General features: G+C 41.8%; 2 protein-coding genes across 2 annotated transcripts; one reads left to right on the forward strand and one right to left on the reverse strand.

The window, feature by feature from the left end:
- The first annotated feature begins 9328 nt into the window (after positions 1 to 9328).
- LOC104435984 (zinc finger protein CONSTANS-LIKE 5) lies at positions 9329 to 11385 on the forward strand. The gene is made up of 2 exons (XM_010048712.3): positions 9329 to 10298; positions 10628 to 11385. The coding sequence occupies exons 1-2, from the start codon at positions 9549 to 9551 to the stop codon at positions 11018 to 11020; spliced, it is 1143 nt and encodes a 380-aa protein (XP_010047014.2). The 5' UTR covers positions 9329 to 9548; the 3' UTR covers positions 11021 to 11385.
- Positions 11386 to 22006: 10621 nt separating this feature from the next.
- On the reverse strand, positions 22007 to 22922 carry LOC104435985 (protein GLUTAMINE DUMPER 2). Its single transcript, XM_010048713.2, has one exon. It carries the CDS (start codon positions 22751 to 22753, stop codon positions 22232 to 22234), a length of 522 nt encoding a protein of 173 aa, XP_010047015.1. The 5' UTR covers positions 22754 to 22922; the 3' UTR covers positions 22007 to 22231.
- Between the last annotated feature and the right edge of the window lie 2087 nt (positions 22923 to 25009).

Raw genomic sequence — 25009 nt, forward strand, 5'->3', positions numbered from 1 at the left:
GCAGGTCCTCAAATAGCACTTTGCTAAATCATATTATACTACTTTCGTCTTTGTAGGGCAGTAGACGACAATTATTATTTTTGTAGGTTTCTGCACGTCGCTTCCTGCCACATCATCCATATGATCCCAGTCACTGCTCCTAGTCTCTTTCGAATGACCAATCGGGTCGGTCCGTTTTCCTGACCTGTTCTTTAAAGTTCACGAGGAAAGAGATTTAAAAAGGAGCAATAATGCAGCGTGGGGTAGGGACGAAATTGATGTTGATCAAGTGGATTCTCCAAGTGATGTAAGCACGTACCTCACAATAAACAAGATGTCCGAAGTCCGTAGCATCTCCTCCCCCTTCGTGGTTGCCCGAGCTAGGCCTTAGGGTTTCCTATCTTATCTTAACTTGGCGTGCATGGAATATGCTAGTGTTCATTTCCAAGTTCCTAGCAACGTGTAAGTCGCTAATAATTGTCTCGTTGGAAGCTAAAAGGGGTTATGAGTTTGAATTCGGTGACCCACTTGGAATTTTCCGCCCCATATGCAGCGAGTCGTCCAGAGTGAGATTTTACGTGGTCGCAATGGTCGTCTTCCTCGTGGCTTGGACTTGGCTTCGGTCTGGGTCGGCACTTAGGGTCAAACCGAGCTGCAGCCAATCCCCGAGCGAAACTCATGCCATTTTCGTCTTAGGAGGGAAACTACTAGTCAACTGATCATCTTTAATCGATGCAATAGGCTAAAACCCTAGTTGCAAAAAAATATGAAGATGGTCCCAAAAGTTTTCTACGAGCTCCGGTATTTGATTTGTTTCTCGCACGTCGGATTAAAACTACTAGTCAACTGATCATCTCTAATTGATTTGTTTTCTACGAGCTCCGGTATTAACAATACCCTCACTTCATCTATGATCGAACAGCGGGAAGAAAGGCATGTTTTACACTGTAAATCCTTCTTGGGAAGGATAATGACTAAATTTCAAATATTATTTTCCTAATTGTGAATGCAGTACCTCTTAATCCCACATGAAATAGAAATAATAGAGCCGTTAAATGAGTGGGTCGGTTCAAAAATGATTTAATCCTAATTGATAAAGATAAATTCAATACAATTCTATCGACGCATACCCTAACCAACCCAAACTAGGACCTATGCCTAACTCAAACCTGGACTTTAATTTTTAGCAAATTTTCTCCTTAGATTGTTGCTTTTGATAAATGGACGGTCCCATGGATTGGCTCGCCAAATTAGTAAGGAAGTTCAACTACTCAGGTCGGGTCATGCACTAGGTTTTCTCGTGGTTCATGAATAACGTGGAGACTTAGGTGAGCGCCGAGCTAGCAGACAAGAACATCTACCGGATGGGCTCCGAGGTTGGGTTATGGAATGGGGTGCAAATGTGGCAGTGAGGTGAAGGGTAATGGATTTTGCCTAGTGACGACTAATGCCCTCATTCTTGTGAACCGGTTTGATACCACCTAGGTTCAACAGATTAATGTGGTCTAATTCTCAAGTTGAACCAAACCTAGTGTTCACCCCTAAATGTTGTCATCACGCCATTCTATCGCCATCAACTCGGTGTCAATGACAATTTAGTATCTTTAAAAATTAAATTTGAAAAAGTAAAATTAAGAAAAATTCAAAGGTACTTTTTGCCAAAAAAATCTCGAAAGCTTAACAAATAGAAAAACGCTAAAATCAGAGAATCAAATATTCAGAGCAACATTGCAGATGTGAATATTTCCAAATCTGTGAAAATTTCCAATTCTAGAATGTTGACTGCTTTGGCCCGAATCCTAAAGCTACAACGATATGCAAAGATCTTTGCAGATTTGGACTACCGGTGGTGTTGTCGGCAGTGAACCGCAATAGGTACCGCCTCCGTCGCCACCAGGTCTGTCTTGCGTGTCAAAAACAAGTTTCCTTTGTCATTATCGATTTGTTTTTCTCTTCCACCTCGACCCCAAAATTGGAAATGACAAAAAAAAGAACATGAAAATAAGAGAACGGGAAGAAGGACAATCGGAAGGCGCCTTTAACATAAACAAAATGAAATCGGAAGTAGTCATGGTGCGTAGGTAGAGGCCCATAGGCCCAAAAGGTAAAGAGCAACGATTACTGAAGTGAAACTTAGAGATCAATGCCGTTGTCGCACTGTCAGCTTGGCATACATGATGTACATCTTCAAGAGCGGTTTCCCATGTTTAGTGACTCCGTTGTCGGCAATGAAGGAATTTTGTGCGGTGCCTCAAATTCATGAGCAAGGAAGTTTTGGTCGGGGGCTTATCGGTTCTATCTTCATACACCTTTGAAAGAGGGCTCTTTTACCATCAATTGCATTAACTTTGAGACTGTTGGTGCTCGGCCCAGGTCCATGGAGGCCAGGCCCAAAACCCCGGTAACCACGTCCGTGTCCCCAGCACCTAGGATCGCGTCCTCAGCACCCAAGCCCAAGTGCATCGAGGCCAAGCCTAGGACCCCCCATGCCCATGATCAGGTCACCAGTGTTCTTGTGCCCGAGCCCGGCTCCACGAGGAGGGTCTCGAGCCTGGATCCCTTGCTCGGGCCTGAGACCCGCCTCAATGAACCTGAGGTGTGGCCTCCATGGATGTGGGCCTTGCCTCGATAGACCTGGGCTCAAGTGCCAAGGACTTGAGCATGGACACGAGGGTCCCGAGCCTGGCATCCATGGAATGATTTGCACCAAGGTAATGCAGATAGTTATTCAATTTCAAGGTTTTGTTTGTTTTGTGGTCGCAATCTGCATCATGTCAAGGTGTGTCCACAGAAAAGACCTGCTCTACACCCCAGTCAGCACCCCTTTGTTGCTCCTCATGTCAACCCTTTTACGGTATCCATTTTACGGTATGTTAGATTAAGATATATATGAAGGAAGAAAAGCAAGCTTCAAGATCTTCCATTCAAGATTTGCAGCATACAATGGCGAATTATGGCTCGTTAAGTTAGAGAAATTGCCACGCGTGCGCTTAAAGAGTTTTTTTTTTTCATTTGTTTGGGCCTAGTCGTAATTAGGTAGGATGCTTTTGGAACAAACGTTAACTATTCCATTAGATATATTGGGACGGTGTGAATAAAGCATATATTCTTAATTTGTACTCCCTAGCTCTTTGCATAGACCTTTGATCTCTCAAAATAATTTGATATTGTTTGTTAAAAATCTAAGGACTCGCACTAAATTTAATTTTTTTTTCCTGTTACGCACGTATAAATTCCACTCCCTATATACCCGTATATCTTAGCATCAAAGGTACGTTTTTCTTTACCTCATTAGATCTCATCGTTTAACGATGGAACCACTGAACCTCACGTGATGCTAACGACTATTGTTATATGCAATTTGAACATCCTAATCTATCACACGTCTCACTATATCTTCATCACAATATGTAAGTTCAATTGTGCCCCATTAGTTTTCCGGGGGAAATAAGTTCGATGGCATGAATCGGATCAGGATAGTCTCAATATTTAGAAAGTTTTATGTATCTGGCCTAATCTCCTGCGTATAATATGTAGTTCGAACTTAGTCGACTATCAACCTAGGGTTACTGCGATAGTGGGCTTTATGGCCTTGCCAGTCTAATGGATTTACTTAGTATGGTTTTATGTTGTTATTGGGCCTATTGGGGCTTCTGGATTCCTGGCTTTGTTACCTAGAATTGCAGCTCATATTTTGAAGCCTAGCTATCTGAAGTTTTACTGTTCTACTCAATGTCACTTGTTTTATTTATATGATAAGGTACTTCGGCCCTCCATTTGCAAAGATCTATAAATAATACTATAAATTAATACCATAAAAAAACCCAAATTATATTTATTGTGACACAAATACCCTGAACTTTTATAAAAACTTTAAACTTGTCCATTGTAATATAAATATTCCAAACAATTTTTTTTTGTGTCATTAAAAACCCCGAACTTATATTAGTGTGACAAATGTACTTTGGATGGAACTGAAATCGAAAGTATGTATTTTCTTAGTGAAGCATTTTGGGTGGTTAGGATGCATTCATACAAATGATCTCAAGCCACTCGAGCCAGTGTGATTTGTTTGTTTCACAGTAGGTTGTACCAAATTTAGTAGTCAAGATAGATTCAAAATACATGTATTTAAATTATTGACTAACCTGATTAATTTAATTGCTTATGCTAATCGAATCTCTTCTACTCCATTAATTAAATTCCCATCCCAAGCTCAAACTTGCCTTACCACTGATTACATTAACAAACACTCGCACTTATCTCTTGATTCAATTTCAATAGCTCCTAGAAACCCCTCCACGTTCCCCAAAATCCCCAAAATGTTGCAAAACTTTTGAGTTAAAAGGAATGTTTTGAATTACACGGTTGGACGATATGCATGTGCTCTCATTGATCTTAGCATACTCATGATTGCCATCAAAGGCTTATTATATGTTGCAAAACTTGCAATTAATCATCACTAAGATAAGCAAAGTTGCAAAAATTTTCCATCCCCGTTTAATTTTTCTCTTTAAATTGTTGCTTATTTTCTATTCCTCTTCCTCTTCTTCTTTCGGAGTATTCTCTCTGTCTTCCTTCTTATTAACTGGTTTGGAATTTAAAGAGAAAACATACACTCGATCAAGTTAACCGCCGTCCTTTTATTTTCTTTATTGAGACTACTCTATCTATTATTATTTTCCGAATTATTTATTCGATTTTGTACACATGCGCTTGGCGCCAGCGTCACGCCTCTAGTATAAAGGAATGAAATGCTTTAATTAACATGCGCAATTGTCTATGGCACTTTCGCGACGTCCTTTTCCATCGTCCCATGGAGGCGACCGTCCATGGAGAATATTAATTATGATTAGTGGCTCACTAGACCTTGTACTGCATCTACTTTAAGTTTAAGCACCGCCACTTTTAGCTTCCTTCCGCCACCCCTTTCCTCTTTCGGTATTTTCTCAATTCTTAATTGGCCTAGGTTATGTTATCTCTTCGGGTGCGGCCCACTAATACAATTACAAAACCTCGACATCCCCCAAAGGGGCCCCCCCACCTTGACCTCTCGCCATTATACGGCAATTTCTTAGTGAATATACATAATCAACTCTGGAACCTTCAACTTCCGCATCCAATCATTGACATTGTGATTATCTTACCGTTTAGATTGTTGACCTTTTCTAGGGAGTTTAATTTGGAGCTTAAGCTCTTCCGTTTGTTTGACGAATAAATTCATTCATTTTATGCTATTTGAAAAGGAAAATTGACTTTATTTTCCTAAATAGGCATGCATTTTTTGAGTGCTAGTCACCTGAACATGGACAGTCGGGGAACTGACATGGACACTAGCCCGGGGCTAGCCCTATGTCCCACATTCATTGAGATAGAAGTTAGGTCCATAGAGGTTGGGCTCAAGCCCTTGACGCCCATGCCCAAATTCCTAACACTTGGACTCGAGTCTATGTAGATCGGGCTCTAAGACCTCAGTACCTTTGCCCGGATCCCCATTGCTAAAATTCGGATCCATAGAGGCCAAGCTTGGGACCCTAGCTATTGAGTCCAAAAAACCTAGTTCCTAGGCTTAGTCCATCGAGGTCAGGCTTGGGTCCATTGAAAAGAGTGTTCCATGTTTGGGCTCGATGGACTCGAGCCTAAGCACTGAGGACCTAAGCATGGTCGTCGAGGTCCCAAGCTTGATCTCAATGAACTTAAGACCAAGTGTTAAGGATCTAGGCATAAGCATTGAGATCCTAGGCTAGAGCGTTGGGGACTCGAGCTTGGGATCCGAGGACTCGACCCCAAGCACTAGGGTCTTGGGTGTTGCCTCTATGAACCTAGGCTACGCCTCTATGAACCAAACTACAAGCACCGAGGAGCCAGGGTATGGGCATTGAATCTCTAGCCCAGCCTCTAGTGATCCAGGCCCAATCATCGGGGAACTAGGCACAAGCACCAAAGTCTCGAACCTAGCATCTTTCAATAGTGCCCAACCTCGATGGACTTTGCCCCATATTTTAGACCCGAGCTCGTTGCGAAGGACCTAGGAATGAGCATTGGGGTTCCCTTTCATAAGTGTGAAGTCCCTAATCTAGGTGTCAATGTCTAGTTGGAAAATAATTTTAATTTTTAAAAGAGAATCATTTTCCTAAATTTAAAATATAAATTTTCCATCAATTAGGAAAATATTTTTTGTTGATTCATTTTTCTCAACAATTCAAAATATGGAAAATAAGAATGAATTCTAGAAAAGATCTTTCGCGAAATAAATGGAGCCTTACTTTGCCTTGTATTTCTTTTTATAGGAGTTTGGTTAACAGTACTTTCACTCTTGGGGAGACTCGTCAAGAATTACTAAACACTTCCAAATCAAACTAGATATCATTTAGCATGTTAAGAGATTCCTCTATGGTACTCGATTGATCTCATTTGTCACAGCTGCCTTTCATCACATAGCAATCAAATAGTTTCCTGGGCAAAGACGCCCTCAATGATCCCAAAAAATTGATTTCAATGCATGTATCCGGCGATACAAATTTGTATTGAACCTTAACCAACTCAGCTAAGTTAGAATTATATGTTTTCTTCGTCATGTCAATATAGTTTCCTAGTAATTGTGCACGGAGTTTACTCCCACATCACATATTACATGATCCATCGATTGATCTCCTATGGTATAGTCGCGGTCATCCTCTTTGCAGTCGCCTAAGGCATTAAGACTCGATTTTAGACTTGCTTTGGCCATGAAACAATCAAAGTTGGGAATTACTCATATTTGATCCTCTTTACAAAACTTTGGTCGTCCGCCCCGGATGACTTCAATTCAATCCCGTCATTCCTGTATTTAGTGCATTGACGGATCGTGTAATCCAAGGCAAGGAATGACCGACCAATCCTCGTCAGAAATTTCCCCACTTAAAATCTCTCTCATTTTTTCAATTGAAGAAATTTGGATTTGACCTCTCTCACATTAAATTAATGTTCTGCCCGCACAACGCAACAAAGACACTTGCCTTTTGAGGGAAGGAAAAGGCAGCACCATATATATTTATATATATTCACATTCATATACATTTCCCAAATTCCCATGAATAAAAAAAGATAACCTTAATCGCCACGTAGCCCAATTTCTGTTGAGCTCGTGTTGCCTGCGCGACACCTAAGCGAACAGCTCACACATCAATCCTCCCAAAACCCCAATTCACCAAAAATATAAAAAATAAAAGACAGAACCAGCAGCAGCTTTTCACGAAGCGCATCCGCACGGCTTCGATTTTTTATTTTGATAAAATGACGTAAATGACCCCGATCTTTAACTAAACGTATAATGTCATATTTGAATTTTTAATTATTTTCAACATAATTTCATAAAATGATCTTAAAAATTTTAAATTGTTCGTGCCGTCTTTGAATCTTTAGATTATATAAATTCTAATCTAAATATGTATAAAAAAAATTCAACGACATTTTGAACATTATCCTGAACTCAATCATGTGTATGATTATTCCTTTTTATTTTTTTTTATAATTTGATCCCGAAGAAGAAGATGAAGGGGAAGTCGACGAAAAGGACGAGCGAGAAATTTGCAACTGGGGTCTCCCAAAAATATCCCCTGAGCAAAAGGGAGCCACACAAATGGGGAGGGAGAGGGAGTCCGTATCACAAAACGCGACGCGGTTCGCCGACCGTCTTGTCTGCCAACACCGTCATTCGGGCAGCCGACAGCGACTGCTAATGTCCTCCTCCCTCCCCTCCCTCCCTCCCTCCCCTTTCCGGATATATTTATTATATATATATATAAAATCCAAGTTTCGGTGGGAAGGGTCGCGAGGGGCATTTTCGTCCGAGCGAGATCTCTCTCTCTCTCTCTCTTCTCCCCCTCCTTGTTGGCTCACGCACCGCATGACGTACTCGCGAGAACTAACCGGACCTGAATTTCAGGTCCTGCTGATCTAACTCGGGTTCGGTCACCAGCGCCCTGTTCTCGGATTTTCTGGATTGGGTATTCTCGGATCCAAGCCGGGCTTGTCGGGTCGAGTCTCCATTCTTCCTAGAACCATGAGCCGCCGGTTTGAAGATCGAGCCGTCCGGCTTGGTTGGTATGCCTGGATCTGATCTCAGTGCCCGGAGTTCGTGATCATACGGATCAAACCATGTTAACAATAAGTTTTTTTATTAGTCTGAACAACAATTTGATTCACTTATTTAGATTCCTTTGGTTTTTGCTACACATGCAAATTTAAAAAGTGATCTACATATGTGACTCAATGCGAGTTTTTTTTCTCATTAAGGCGTTTTTCAAACTCAATGGTTGATTTATGATCTATTTGACGTAAAAACAAAGAAAATAGGATAGTCAAGAGAATGAATTTTAAGATCATGAGATTGCAAGGATGATTGATGTGTTCGAGTTTGTTGCAAAATCGATTTTCTTGTAATTTGATTTAGGGTTTGAGTTTCATTAGCGAGAAATATCTTGAGCCTTGATTGGAGGAAATATCCTTTAACCATACATTTGATTGGTGGATTATAAACCCTGGATATCACCAACATGCTACTCAATATTGAAAATTGAAAGTGGGTGATATCCTTGATTGTAATGCACCAATCGGATGTATGATTTAGGAAAATGCTTTTCTTTTGTGGGGCAAAACATCATTTGTTACTTTTTGGCTAAAGTGGAAGCAAGTTGTCAATCAAACCGTATTTTTCATTAGAAGTTTGCACAATTAATTGTCGCAAAATGCCACCCCATTATTGATTTCTAGTGAAAAACACATGGAAGACAGATGATCCCCCGAGATTTAAGGCAACCCGAATCCCATGCATGCTAAGGAGAGGACAACCGCACAGCTCAAAGAAATTGGAAATATCTCGAGGGACAACTTTCGACATATTTAGGCAATTGTAGGGCTAATCGTAAGATACATTTCTAGCAACTTTAGGGAGGCAATGCCCAACACGGCCAAACCCAAACTTGTGGCAGCGGATCGACCTAAAAATTATCTAAGAAGAGCCACACCCTAAAAGCAAAGACCCCCTCTCCAACCCCCCAAAAATTCCCCGACCCGCCACCACACGGGTCACCCGTTTCACTGCCTCCTTCCCAACTCGCCCCGTCTCACTCTCAATATTTCATGGTGACTCCCCAGGCTAAGTGCTCGCTACGAGTAGATCCCGAGGGATGGCCCGAGGAGGGGCCCACGTCGGCACAGACACTTGACAACTACTCGCCAATAATACTTCGGGAAAACCTTTTACTTGGCCGAGGATCATCCACGTGTCCTCCCCGAAGTCGTCAGCATCCGGATTTCCCCCTCCTCCCTCCATCTCTTTCTCTCTCTCTCTGACTAGACCAATACATAACCCGAAGATCAAGACGCGCAGCAGCAGCGGCTCCATCGTCCAGCCCCACCTTTGAAAAATCAGACCCCAATATCAACGCCACCCCATTGCACGATCCTCTCCTCCGACTGTTGCCAGAAGAAGAAAAGCTTCGAAAATCCCATTTCCTCTCGACCTGTGTAGCTTGCAACTCTTGGAGTCTTGATAGAGAAGGAGAGAGAAGGAGAAAGAGTGGGTGATGGGTTTCGGGGGAAGTTGGAGCGTGCCCGCGAAGGCGTGCGACTCGTGCAAGACCGCGGCGGCGGCCGTGTTCTGCCGCGCCGACGTGGCGTTCCTGTGCCTCGGCTGCGACGCCCGGGTCCACGGGGCCGCCAAGCTGTCCGCGCGCCACGAGCGGGTGTGGGTGTGCGAGGTCTGCGAGCAGGCCCCCGCCGCCGTCACCTGCAAGGCGGACGCCGCGGCGCTCTGCGTCACCTGCGACGCCGACATCCACTCCGCCAACCCCCTCGCCCGCCGCCACGAGCGGGTGCCCGTGGAGCCCTTCCTCGACGCCGCCGAGTCCATCTCCAGGGCCGCCTCCGCCTTCAACTTCCTCGCCGTGCCTACCAAGACCGGCAGCGCCGACACGTGCGGCGGCGGCGGTGGCGGCTTCGGCGGCTCGTGCCAGAATGAGGAGCTGGAGGAAGCGGCTTCGTGGCTGTACACGAACGCCACCGGCGCGAGTGCTAATAAGATTGTGGAAGGGATGGACGTGAAAGTAGCGCCGGGCGGTGGTGGAGATGTGTTCTTCAACGACGTGGAGACGTTTCTTGATTTCGAGTGTGGCAACAACTCGATGGATCGGTTTCATGGGTCGGCCACCGATAGCCTCGTGCCGGTCCAAACCAAGCCCGCTCCGGCCCCGGTGGTTCATCCCTCGTCGGAGAATTGCTTCGACATCGATTTCTGCAGATCCAAGCTCACATCCTTCAGCTACCTCAGCCATAGTGTAATTACCTCGAAACTCGATCTTCGTTGAATTCCAATTGATTGAAGCATATATATGCCAATAATCCGATGAAACTATCATTTTAGGGGAAAATTTAAAGTGAGAATTCATGTTAAGAAAACATTAATTCCACAGTTTCAGCATGTCTTGGATACAAAAATTGGTCATACACTTTCAACCCTGATCGTCCAATTGAAAGTTTTAAATAGATTACAATACTCGAATAAGATTTGCAATGGATTGATCAGTATTTCTAGTAATAAAATCCAAAAGAACCGGTATCTTGTTACTGAAATTGGGAATTAAATTCTGTGTCCATATTATTGCAGGTGTCGTCTTCTTCGCTTGATGTTGGAGTCGTACCAGAAGGGAACTCCATGTCCGATATCTCGTACCCTTTCGTCCAAAGCATGAGCGGGAACAGCACCGACCTGAGCATCACGAACTCGGCAGCCACAACCACAACGGCGAATCAACCAACTCCGATGAGCGGGATGGACCGCGAAGCTAGGGTACTGAGGTACAGGGAGAAGAGGAAGAACCGGAAGTTCGAGAAGACGATCCGGTATGCCTCGAGGAAGGCCTATGCCGAGACCCGGCCGAGAATCAAGGGCCGTTTCGCCAAGCGGACGGAGATCGAATCGGAGGTGGACAACATCTACGGGACTGCCTCCGCAGCATTCATGGCCGACTCGCGGTACGGGGTCGTCCCGACATTTTGATTGAAATCAACGCCGGGAGCTACAGCTAGTGGCTTAGCAGATCCTTGTTCAACTAAACGTGCTTATGTAGCTTTGTATTTTGCTTGAATGTGATTTTCAATTTTTTGCACCTAGGTCTAAGGTTACGGTGTTTGTCTTCGTCATAATATATTGTGCAAAATACTGGAAGTTTTTTATGGGCAGATCCGGCTTTTTTCTCCCTGATTCCTGATTCTGAGCTGTTGCATCTGAACAAGATTTCTTTCAGCTCAGAGGAAGAAGAAAGCCCATTTGCTTTTCACTTTCAGGCTCGTGTAGATTTCAACTTTTTCCTGTTATCTTTGGCTTTAGTCGTATCTAAAAAGTAAAACCCTTTTCTTGTCAAAGCTTTCCTCCCTCCTCTTTTCTTGAGAGATACGCGTGATCCTTGTTTGCGTTCCTTGGTTCGGGAATGGTCACGAATCTGTTTCGACCCATCCATTGGCCGACGGATGCCCGTGGCAACAAGCATTATTTAACCTAGTCATTGTCAAACTAATTGCAACGTCGTTCTAAGAAATTGGGATGAAACCCTACAAACGCAAGCAATGAAGTCAAAGGCTGTGTAGTTGGAGCAGCACGAGGGTAGTCTCGTCTCTCCGGCCCTGTGTTCTGGATCTTTTCCAGTACTGACAGATGGAGATGCTCACGTTCTAGCTTCAAGAAAAGCAGGACTTTGACCACAATCATGTCTGCTTTTTATCTTGCCAGACCCCGAAGTCACACTTTATTTTTATTATTATTATTCTTTTTCCGTTTTTTCCTTTTGAGAATAGGGCAACGCTTCTTTTCATAAAATGATTGAGGAGAAAGGATCGAGAGACAGAATGGAGGAGGATCTGCGTCCCAAAAAGTTATCGGAGTTACCCCATTTGTAAAATGTTTCGAGGATTGGGACTTCTTTATGAAACTTCAGCTTTCTTCGAGTGGAAATCAAGAAGCCTCGGGTGAGAAGCTTCCATTTATTTATCGACCTTCTCGCGTTGTGGGTAAAATGATGATTGGCACCAGCACAATCATGAAGACCGTTGCCCATTTTAGGGTTTCTGAAAATGCCGCTGCCTGAAGTTGTGTTTTCGTGTCCGACCAAGAAAAGAAAAAAGTAGGGTTTTTAGTGGGAAAATATTTTTTTTTTTAAGTTAGATAATTGCATTAGTCTTGCAGAGCAAAATTTTATTTGGTGCAGAAAGATGGATATAATCAGTGAATCGGTGCATGAAATTCTTAAATAAAAACATAGATCGATTAGTAATGCTTTTTGTTTTGCTTCACAACGTAAGTGTTTGAATAGGTTTCTATTATTTGTTTTTCTGCTTAATTCAAATCATATTATGCACAAGGTTTGAATTTTTTCGTTTATCTCGTAACACCCAAACTTTCACAATATATGTGCCTTCACATGTATAAATTGCATATGATTTTTTTTTTTTGTAATTATTTTGCTTTTGTTGAATGGATTAGTAAAAGTGACTAGCAAAGAAAATCATTAATTAAAACCAGTTGGAAAGCATAGACTACTCAAATGGGAAACCATTTACATACCTAAAATCCCCGGTTTGTCGTGCGTTCTTTATGTGCTCACGTGTGCAGATTGTTTTCATATCCTCAAGGACGGTCAACCTAGACGGGCTGTTGTGTTATCAATACAGCACTTAACCAAGAGTATATATAGATGTCTTTCTTAGTGGAAAAGCAGTCAAAGGTCAAAACCAACTCAAGTCATCCACCAACAAAAGTGACATTTCCACTAGGGGTAATCATGATTTCATGGTAAAATTGAGAGCCGGATCAGTGTGAACCAATGTGATTTCAGACTTTATGATGTGCAGGGCAGAATCTAGGTTCCAAAAATTGAGAAACTTATTTTGACAAGTAGACTCCAAGTTCTAGGTGGAACTTGGGACAAGTTTTTTTGTATTCTTCCTGTTTTATATTGTCACGCGTATTCAGAAGCATTCCATAGCGTTCAATGATGAGTGTATAAACTAATATCACTAATTTGAGCTTTCATTTCTAATGATATCTTTGACTAAGATTTTTGACTTCATTAATATTTCATAATTTTTGTGTGTCTAAATATAAGTTGTGATCAATGGATTGTAATAAATTGTGGTTATTTGAGGTAATGATTTATTATAATCATTCAATTAAGAGTACGCATGGAACTTAGGTAGACCTTGAAACCGACCTAAAAACTAGCTAGATGGTAGGTTTCAGATTCCAAAAATTAAGAAACTTGCTCTGACAAGTAGATTTCAAGTTCCAAATAAAACCTAGATGGAACTTGAAATCGTTCAACCCTAATTTCAATTTGTTTGACAAAAAATAAATAATTTAAAAACCATTTTTCTAAAAATGAATGCTTATATTGCTTATGAAAACAAATAAACGAAAAATATTTTAATCATTCATGAAAATATTTAGATATAAATTATTGTTAATATTGATAATATTTTTTATTAGCCAATTATTCCAAGTGATACAAGCAATCGTTTATAGAGAAATGTTTTCCAAATCCTTCATTTTTGGCGAAACAATTGGAGCGAAGGTAGAATTGGCCAACTTGATATCCAACAGGAGTGTTCTAGAGAGATCTTTGTTATGCACTAATAGTCACGACAATTATTCCAAAAAGACTTTTTCAATTGGGATCGTTTGCAGATTAGGGTCTAGGCATAAATTGCAGGGTCCATGTCCTCTTTTTAATCATACCGATTGGTCGCGGACAAAACAAATTCCACGAACGATTTTCTGGAGATCGATAATTGACTAATCAAGTGTTCCGAAAGGCATCGATCGCGTCATAACTAAATCAACCGCGACTTGCCCGTACCCTAATATATGATGTGGATCGAAGTCATGAGGATCGAAGTCAATGCTCGCAGCCCTAGTTCTTGCTTATACGAGAAGAAGATTTATGAAGTATAACGACTTCGATGTTGAAAGAGGGAATCTTTACAGATCTATTTTGGAGGAAAAAAGAGGAGAAGCGTCGGGATATGCAAGTGGAGGGAGGAGGAGTAGCTATCAGAAGATAAGGAAGGGGCAGGGCCATAACTCGTGGGCTTCACGTGGGCGACGGGGCCCCGTCCCCCCCGGCCATGCCCCGCGGGCTCCACGTTGTCCAAAAAGTGGTCCTTCGCTCTCATCTCCATCTCCCTGACTGCTACTACTCATTAGGGTAGAAGAATTAAAGGAAGAGAGAGAGAGAGAGAGAGAGAGAAGAATCAATCATGGCGACTAAAGAAGAGGAATGATGATGAGGAGGGCAAAAAAGAAAGGAAAGCCGTTTCCGATAGTGTCTGAAATATGTTCTTTTCCGAGCGTGTCTTCTTCTCCAAAGATGGTCGGGGGGCTGCTTCTTGCTAATGAAGTCTTGCTGGTGCTGTCGAGGGGTCTCGGATTTCTATGAAGTATTCTCCCCCTCTCTTTGGGGATTGGTTTTAGCTGTCACGGCCGAGCGCAGGCTTCGCTGTGTAAAAGTAACGCTGTACGCGTAATTGATCCTTTGGAAGTTTTTTTCTTTTTTTTTGCATGCAGTAATTCTGGTTCTCCAATAGGACTTTTAGAGGACTAGGAAGAGATCACGCCACCATCGTTCGCCGTTTAAGTTTATCTCTCTCTTTCTCTCTCTCTCTCTCTCTTCCGGAATATAATAATTTGGTCAACACGTTTCGTGGAATTTTAACATGGAAAGGCACTAACTTCCACTCTCGAGACAATTTTGGCCCCTTAGAAAGCCATCAAATTTTGTTCCGAAGACCCTTGTAACCAACACATTCAAATGTCGCACGAAAAGACATTAATTCAAAGCAGATTGAAAGTGGGAAATTAAGCGGAAATTCAGTGAATATGCTCTGATTTTGTGAAGAACCCCAAGCGCCAATACATGTATCGTCCTTCTCAGTCCAATTCAATAAAGCTGAGCATTCGTCCAAGGTTGACCCAAGACCTACCCTGGACTAGCTCAACCCGGCCAATCCTAAGGGGATTGGACTTGTCCCTGGTCTTGAGGTCGTTCAAACCTGTATTACGTGAGTTGCTCATTAATCATGAGGCTTTATATACATATATATGTATATGTATATGTATATTTATGTATATGTGTGTGTATTTTCCAAACACTAGTATATAATTTAAAGTGCTCGGTGTCTCCTCATTTTTCATTATATTTATAACTCAAACCCACACGGTGTGTGTACAATTCATGTTTCATATTATAGATTTTAAACATTTTATTATCTAATTTTATTTCACATGTTCATTTTTTGAGGTTTGTTACTTTTGGCAAGTGGAGATTTCTATTGTTGCCTTATCTAGATTTCTCCTTGATTTGTATTGGTGTTCATAGTTTGGTTGCTTAATATCGTGTTGTCAATGAATCTATAATTTTTAAGAGTACATTTGTCCTTTCAAGGAATGCAAAAGAAGAAGAATCTGAATCGCCCTAAAACTAGTCCTCAATCCCAAGCTCAACAAGTTGGTCCCCAGTCACAAAAATAGGAATCAACACACTGTAGATTGGTCCTTGAGTTAGATGTTAGATTGGCCCCATCTAGACCATACTCACCCCTACAATTCAAAACCCTAATTTTGGCTCCAAAATGATGTCGTTTTGATTGTTTATGCAAGCCATGTCTACTTTCGTAGCATTCACTATTTACTATGTTGACATTCGTTTGTCACATCAATTGCTACATACACAAGTTTTGACAAAAAGTTAATAAATATGGCTAAATGGTTAATAAAATTCGATTCCTGTTTATGTGACACTTGATAGCTGGGGCCAAAATTATCATCCGAGTGAAAGTTGGTACCTTTTTATATGTGACACTTGAAAGCTGGGACCCAAATTGTCTCCCGCATAAAAGTTGGTGGCGTTTAAATTGACACTTGAAAATTAGGGCCAAATTTATCTTCCCCATCCATGAGAGGGCATGATTGGAGTGCGCAAAGAGAGAATCGATAGGGCCTGCCAAACTAAAAAGATGGTGGGCCGGTACATCCTCGATATCCATGGGCTGGGAACTTGGCGAAGTTGATGGCCCATCATCTGTCTTGTTTGGGCCTAAAATCTCTGGTCCAAAATTCACCATAGAAGCACAAAGCATGTGCAGATATCCATCTAAAGGTTTAGGGGTTTGGTTTGGGCTGAAATTCCAATGGCATGTTTAATCCCACCCAAGCAAATGGACTCACTTTGTCAAGACTCAAAAGACCAATTATTCCTACAAAAGATTTTCCGCATGGACAATGTTGCAGCCATCTCTAGCTAGATATGTGAAACCCTGCCGGATAAATCGGGAATACAAAAAACGATCTATCAGTATACAAAATGGTGCGACCGACTCTACATGCATGTTGAGTACAACCCACTCACTTAAATGTTCATATGTAGTATGCCAATGTCACTTCGTAGGCATGCTTTTTTATACATTGGAACTACTATGCGTCATGCAATCCCTGATTTTTGAACCTTTTCTAATGAAAAGAAAGTGTGACTCTGACTCTACACATACATCACATGACTATCATAGCACAACCATCCCTACCATGGATCAGTATGATTTATATTGCCGAAGGGCGGCAAATCTACTAATAGTGATTGACACGAAGTAAGCATTTGAAAAAGCAATAGCTTGAACAACCTCTCAATATGGTTGCACAAATCTCCTTTTGTCTTCATTATTAGGTTTTAGTGCATAAACACAACAAAATAGAGAGTAGAAGGTGAGAATTTCTAATGAAAAGAAAGTGCGACTCTGACTCTACGCATACATCACACGACTATCATAGCACAACCCTACCATGGATTAGTATGATTTATATTGCCGAAGGGTGGCAAATCTACTAATAGTGATTGACACGAAGTAAGCATTTGAAAAAGCAATAGCCTGAACAACCTCTCGATATGGTTGCACAAATCTCCTTTTGTCTTCATTATTAGGTTTTAGTGCATAAAAACAACAAAATAGAGAGTAGAAGGTGAGAATTTCTAATGAAAAGAAAGTGCGACTTTGACTCTACACATACATCACACGACTATCTTAGCACAACCCTACCATGGATTAGTATGATTTATATTGCCGAAGGGCGGCAAATCTATTGATAGTGATTGACATGATGTAAGCATTCAAAAAAGCAATAGCCAGAACAACTTCTCGATAAAGTTGCACAAATCTCCTTTTGTCTCCATTATTGGGGTTCAGTGCATAAACACAATAAAAGAGAGAGTAGAAGGCTAGAAAGAGAAATCAAGACACAAGGTTTATCTTGATTAACCCTTAAACTATGACTACATCCAACAGATAATTCCACTATAAGTAGCATCTCCCACCAATTTGTTACAACCCTCAATTATAAGAGAAATAAATTATATATAGACAAAAATAGTTATTCATAGATCCAAGTCCAAAGTATCAATAAAATACATGCTCAAACTATAAAAACCCTCTGGTGGTTGGGGGTGCTACCTCCTAAACCTTTGCCAAGGCAGCCCTGGACCTCCATGCGCTCATCAAGGTGTGAGACCCCTATGCCATCCTATTAATGGGACGAGGAACCACTCCCCAACATCCATAACCCAATTTGAGCAAACTTATGGTTAGGATGCTCATTCTTCTTTCGACTCGAATTTTCCTTATTCATGAGGCTAGAAGGCTACATCTTTTAGGACCACCGGAGCTTCATCCATTTAAGATGGAGTTCCACATCATCGAAAAAAAGAAAATAAGAAGATCAGTGTTCATCATCTGCCACAAGAAATCTGATTGAATCCATGAAGGGTCTCGATTCAGCGTTAGTAGGATCGCTTTAGATCGTCAAAGTTCTTGGTTTGATCAGGGCCATATGATTCATGATGTGAATATGAAGTACTCGATCAATTTCTCTCAGTAGGGCGCACCAAAATGAGTGACCAGGTAGTGAGTGCATCCATGTCCTGGAGCTCTCAGGAATTGTAGGGAAAAAAGAGCGAATCGTCTGATGCTGACGCTATTGGTTGCTTCTGTTGTGGCAACTTCAAGCGCAATTCATTTTTTCCCTCTTGTTCACAGGGAGGTGACAACATCTTCCGTGGAAAGATTGACCACGAACCGACATTTATACATGCACACAATAGTTGCAATTAACTAGAGAAAGTCATTAGGTTTTTTTTCTCCCGCCCGTGATGATGGTGGGTTTACTGTTTTAGGTTTGAAATCCATTGCGGATCGCTCGTGCTCTTGAGAATAGTGACAGCATATACTTGCCGCGCTTGTGGTTTATTTTTCTCCATCAGCAAATATAACTTAAAAGACTTGATCAGCTACATTATGAGTTGCTTACTCCTTATCAGCCTTAGTCACTTTGGTCCGCGTGTTTTCTATTTCGGCATTTATATGCGAGTTTAGGCCCATATGAAGAAGAAGAAACAAGAGACTCCAATTGTACAATACAAGTAGAGAATATCACTTCCCACCAACTCTACCATCTCTCCAATAATATGTGTGCCGTAAGATCTATAGAAATTTTATCAACATTGCATGAATTACATATAATTAAAGCACACGATAGAGTAAATACTTTGTGGGTCGAGATCTCTATCTTCTGGTCTCGATGTGATAAGAAAAACTCGATATTTTAGGACCATCAATACATGTTTCGAATCAAATCATCGTACCATTAAATTTACTCTTACTCGCACCACTTCCATGAAACTTATCGCTAGAGTCTTTTACCTTTCAACCTTTGCCTGTCTGTAAAGGTAAGGGTAGTAGTTCGAAACGCCTTGCAGGGTTGGGTGAAAAACGCGGGAACCTGATTTGGAAAGCGAAGTTACATTTATGCCCTAAAAGGGCACCTGGACACCTTATGGAAACCCGGCCCCTGAAAACAAAAGAGATAATAAATGAATGGCCTCGCGCGGGGAACAAGACTGGAAAGACACTCCTGGCATCCGTTGGCGACATTATACTATCGAATTCAATTGTCCAAAACGTGGCCAAAAGGGAACAAAGTTTCGGGTCCCTCGGAATTATGTTGCCGTGCAGAGATGGTGCTCCCATTATGTCACGACCGATCGATTTTTACGAGATGGCAGCCTCTGTTTTTACTCTCTTTCTATCTGGGTCGGTAATATACAAAGCATTTTCTTTCGAAATGAGACAAATGCTTCGATGCTGAGCGAGAGACCCCATGTTAAACATTAAGAACACATTGCTTAGCCACACCAGCCAGTGGAGACATGGTAAGGAAAAAGCCGATAAATTAGATTATCTTCCAAAGATCCATTGAAAGCAGTAAACCCATTCTCGTACTGCATGACGCATGCAAACCAAACCTATATATAACGGATAATCAAATCCTTATTGCTTAGTCCTCATTGCTCGGCACCAAGAATCCCTCTAATGCTCAAGGAATGCATTAGTGATGATATATAGGATACTAGGATGGGGAGCCACTAGTTCTTGGTGATGAGGTATGATGGTGGGATTGAACCTAGACAACGAGCATCTATTTTGTTCTTGCGAAAAATTCACTAGGAAGGAGAAGGAAGCTTTGACGTTTAAAAAAGGGAGAAAGCACGGACCACAAGCACACATGGCATGCATTCGTGCGCTGTTTTTTCTCCTTTCCTTTTATTTCTTGAAAGCAGACAGGAACAAAGGATAATGGACTCTATTCTTCTCCTTCGAAGTATCGTACGAGCATTACATAGTGGTTCACTGTGCATTGGTACTATGTTCCCATGTCAGGACGTTCGAGGCTTCGCCAGTCGTACCACCCGTCTCACTCTGGGAATATAAGTATATGAAGTCATGCCAAAGAATGATGGAAAAGAAAACATACTCTCTAGCTGCCGCATCCTCCGCCTTTGCTCCTAAGGCTGGAATAAAGCACCTTCTTTTATAGTCGAATTTTTCCCCTTATCTCTTCTTTTGGCTGATTCTTGGGACACAATTACCGCGAAAGTAAAATCGAATTATATCTAGGGCGCGGTAGCAAAAAATTATGAACGGTATGCTATTTAAACGCAAAAAGAAATCGAAGATTGTATGGGAGTCACTGCTCCTAGGACATCATGTGCAAATGGATGGAGCCCCTCGGAATACAATTGGAGCGGGAGAAATTTTTTTTTTTTTCCCGAAACCTAATCATGTATGTATCCTTGGGTGGCTTACTTAACATATCACTATGAGAAAAGCTGTCCAATCATTGCTCGATCGCATGGATTTTCAATACAAGCCACTAAGATAGGAACACTTCGCTTAGCACCTTAGAGTGTTCCGCTAGTGACGAACATCGCACTCCCTCTAGTGTATGTCTTGCGTGCGCGCGTCATCAGAGGAATGGCACTAAGAAAAATGAAAAATATTTTGGTTAATCAAAAGGGTGGAATTAGATTAACGCTCAATTTGACTTTTTTCAGAACGTTCCGAAGTTAAAATTATGAAGAGCTATATGGATTTTGATGGTTACTCGAAATAAGAAGAATATGATAATTTACTTTTTTTTTTGTAGAGTTAGTCCTCTTACTTATGTTGACATGGCCCATAAAATTACACATGGCACGATGTGATATGGGCTTTTATATCTTTGGCTAGGTTGTAAGAGATATAGGTGTCGTTAAGTTTTCCTCCTATGAAAAAAGAGACACAATTCTGTTAACTACCTTCTTTAGTGACAGAAACTTTAAGACAATCCTCCACCTAGTATCGATGCGATGCTATCCAATCTCATCATTTTGACATAATAAAAATAATTGGTGGTTACCTCGTTCTTACCACATGAATTATCCACTTTAAGTTGGGTCTTGTGCATAAAATAATAAAATAGACTGGGATTCAATGAATAGAGAAGCAAGATCAACCTCTCGAAAATTAGGTCATGTTAGTGGAGTTGATGACTCATACAAGAATGCAGGAAAGATACGCATGTGAAGCTGATTAGGAAAAGTAGTAAAAAAATATTTACATGATCCAATAAATAATATGCCCTGAGCTCACATGAATCGTGTACATGCAAAAAATTGAATGTTGGAGTGTGGTTTCACTGATAGAAAGTCAAAGGGTCCCGCCATAGGAAGACCCCCTCTATTGGATGTAATATGACAAAAATCTTATGTCTCGATTTCTTTTTCTCATTTTATTTGGACGTGTACTCTCTATTTGGACGTGTTTTGGGCGACTCATCCTAACGTTGAAGACCCTTGCTCACGTTGAAAGTCATCCGTTCCTTACGGTGCACTCAATTGGGGACGAACCAATGGAGAGAACTCGAGACACGACTCGCAATTTCTTGCCGGAAAAGAGCCGGATAGAGAATAAAGATGGAAGCGACTGCGTATCGGTGGAAACGTAAAGGAGGGCCGATAGATAGTGAGGGTCAAAAACTGAATTTCCGAGAAAGCCATGAAATAAAAAGTGGTGTTGTTTCAGATCGGGGCTAGAACTGTTGCGGAAAAGCAGGGGAGAGAAAAAATATTTGAAAAAGACACGGAGAACAAACGTGACTTCACGAGAAAGAACCCCTGAAAACCCTCGTCGTCAACAGGAAACGCAGTCGTTCAAAAAAAAAAAAAAAAAAAACAGGAAACGCAGAATTTCGCGACGACCAAGAGAAGAGAGGAGAAAAGAAAACCGTGAGCTGAGGCGCAAGCAGTTTCACCTCGCCGCATCAGCCACGCCTGTACCAACGCAGCGCCACCTATTTCCACCTCCATGGCCTTACACGTGTGACCACCTTCTCCCTCTCTCTGTCCCTCTCTTTCTCTCTCCGTGTCAAAAGAACTCTGCTGATATATCTCACCTTCATCTTCACTCACGGATCCTACCAGGCTCATTGTAACATCCGATTTTTGTCAGGAATCTCTCCTTCCATGGCGCGAAAGGAGAAAGGAACCATCTGGAAAACCATTCCCGTGGATATTTGGCAATTTCTCTGAACTGGAGATTAGTGACTTATCACGAAAATGTGGAGGGAAAAGGATTTGTGTTCAGGACTCTAGGTCGAGAACTACGAAAAGGGGGTTCTTTCATTCTTTAAATCTCTTGTGAGTATTTACATTTCCCGAATAAGAGAAGGAAAAACCGAAACATGGCCAAGGATCAACAAAGAACCCACAAGAAAATGGGTTGAAACCCCAAAAGGCTAAAAAGTAAAAACTGAAATGCCCTTCTCACATCATCTCTCAGAGAGAGAGAGAGAGAGAGTTTAAGTGGTGGGGTGAGGGTTTTCTTGCGTCCCCTGCTTCACCATCTCAGTCTCAGCCTCCGATCTCTCACTCTTGTTATTGTCACAGTCGTTGCAGCTGCAGCTGCTGGTGGTGGCGCTGGAGTTGTCGCCGAAAGAGGACGACCTGCTGGTGCTGGCGCTACTAGACACGGGCGTGGCCAAGAAGGTCGGCTTCACCTGACCCGCCATTATCACCAGTATCTTCTCTTCAAAAGCCGCCTCTTTCTTCTTCTTCGTCTCGTCGTCCTCGTCGTTCTTGGCCTCGCCGGCCTCAATGTCTCTGTCTCCTCCCTCGCCGTTGCCTTCCAGGTAACCCGAGAGCCTCCAGTAGGAACATGCAAGGATGAGAAGCGCGAAAGCTATGAGGCCCAGCATCGCTGCCAGGCCCCCGAAGAGGTACGGCACAGGAGAATGCCACGGCGACCTCTGCGCAGCCGCGGGCGGCGGCGTGGTCATCGTCGTCATGGCCATCGGGTTGCCTCTCGCGCTCGTAGCTTCCATTTCTTTCCCTCTTGGCTTTTTTGGGAAATTCTTTCCCTTTCCTCTTTTCTCTTTGAGATCAAATGATGGGGGATGGGACGAGCTGTGGAGATGAGAAGGAAGCAGGGAGAAAAAGCGAGGGCGGAGGTCTAAAAATACGCAGGAAATTGGGTTGAGGAAGGGAGGATGGCAAGGGTGCTTTATATAGAGAGAGTGGTGCCTTTTTCTTTATATTTTCTTTTTAGCATGAGCTTCTTCTGTATATTGGTTTTTTAGAGGTGGGTTTTGGATTTTGGTGATTTATATCGTCATTTTGCACAAGTATAGCTGTAGGCCCCATTGAGTAGCTTTCACTCCAGTATACTTTAAAGAGGGTAATCGTGATATAGGAGAAAATGGAACATTTTTATCAACATGATATATCAGATAATTTAAGATATGTAATTCCAAATCCATTGATCAGAAATCTTTCATTCCACCAAAATTTGGACAAACATCTATGCATGACATGAGACTCTTATAATAACACTTAAGGAGAGTCGACCTTATTTGCATCTCCTTGTTAAAAAAGAAGATCTGGACAGACATTTTGGACTCATCGTACATAAATCTCAGCAAGAATTGTCCCCCAAATCTAGTCAATGATAGGTGGATGGGGGCCTGGCAGAACCATTCTCGGATGCAATTACTTGCCTAGATACGTGTTATAATTTGTCAAATTGCATATAGATTTGTACAGTGTCCCTTCAAAAAACTCTTGATCTTCGCTTCCTTTTTTCGGGGTTTCCACCTGCGCTGCTACATGCCCTTTCCACATCATATTTCGGCGCTAAAATTCTTTGATAAGGCAGCCAGCACCACCCCAACTCTCTGTTTACTTTGGTGGAGGGCTAATGGGAAAGGGAACTCATTTGCTAGCTGTGATCATACTTCTAGAACGCTTATCTAAACTTGTCATGAGAAAAACAAAACGAAGGGTGTTACCGTTGTCCTAAAACATAAGTAATGCTGCTTTCCGGACACGTGGTAGTCGTTTGTGCTTGAACATATACTAGCCACATGAAATTCTTCACAAGCGATACATTAGTATCCCCCCACCAAAGACTAATTACATATTCCATGCCCTCCCCTAGGTACCCGCAACCACTAAGTCACGTCGCCCTGCTGCTGCGGCCTCCACCACCATCACCGTAGCAATTCACCATGGATTCCTTGAGATCTAAGTCACCGTTGCCTATCTCACTTTTGACTTGTTGCTACCCTCTCTACAATGGTGGGGATGGGAAGGGCTCCATTGACGAGTGCGGAGCCAGTCGAGAGCTCCGTAATCATCTTCGATGGAGACAAGCTAAAAAAGGGCTAAGCCAAACCCAGCTTCACCCTTTCCAAAAGGCTTCTATTCTCAAACCATTTAGATTCGGTTTGACTGTGGCTCAACCATTCTATTCTAGCCATATCTGGCAACTGAAGATGATAGAACTAAAAAAAATCCTAAACTTATTGTATGCTAATCAATTTAGTCTTAATTTTATTAAGTATAATCAATTTAGTCTTAGACCTTTAATTATTTGCCAACAGTGGCTGAAATTGCTAATATGGTGATCCAATCAGCGCCGGCTGACATTAACATAAATGATTTTTGCTTCTTCTTTTTTTCTTTTTCTTTTTAAAAAATAAAATCTAGGAAGCACCACAACTCTTACCCCTGGCTAGAGAGGGTTTCTCGAGCCTTGCTTAGGGGCTGGTGACCTAGTGGCTGGTGGCGTCACTAAGCCTTCACCTTCGGCACATATCTATAAAAGCATAAAAAAAAAACTCTTAATCTCTAATTAATCAACAAGGCTCTTGCTCGCTTAAAAAAAAGGATAAAAAGCTGATCATCAATAACTATGAAAAATGTAAAAACATACATAAATGATGGTATGGTAAAAGATAATACTAAAAAAAAAAAAAAAAAAAAACGTTAGTGTGTGTGTATATATATTTATATCGTGTGCATATCTCGGCATGGGGTAGAATGACAATTAGAATGAAGTGGGACATCAAAAGTCTCTTCGGTTCCGCCAATTGCTTTTTCTTGAGGCGATCTAAGGGGACCCTGCGATCTAATATCACGCGTTTCGTGTTGTTCCCGTTAAATCCCATCTGGGTAGGTCCCATGAATGGATGAGAATTCAGATAAACATCAATTTAATCATTAACCGTCCAAAAGTCTACCAGATGTCTTCTCGACAATTAATGACTAGCTAATTAATTTTGATTACATTACATTTTAAA

This window comes from Eucalyptus grandis, chromosome 3 (genome assembly GCF_016545825.1).
Source record: "Eucalyptus grandis isolate ANBG69807.140 chromosome 3, ASM1654582v1, whole genome shotgun sequence".
NCBI classification, from domain to species: domain Eukaryota; kingdom Viridiplantae; phylum Streptophyta; class Magnoliopsida; order Myrtales; family Myrtaceae; genus Eucalyptus; species Eucalyptus grandis.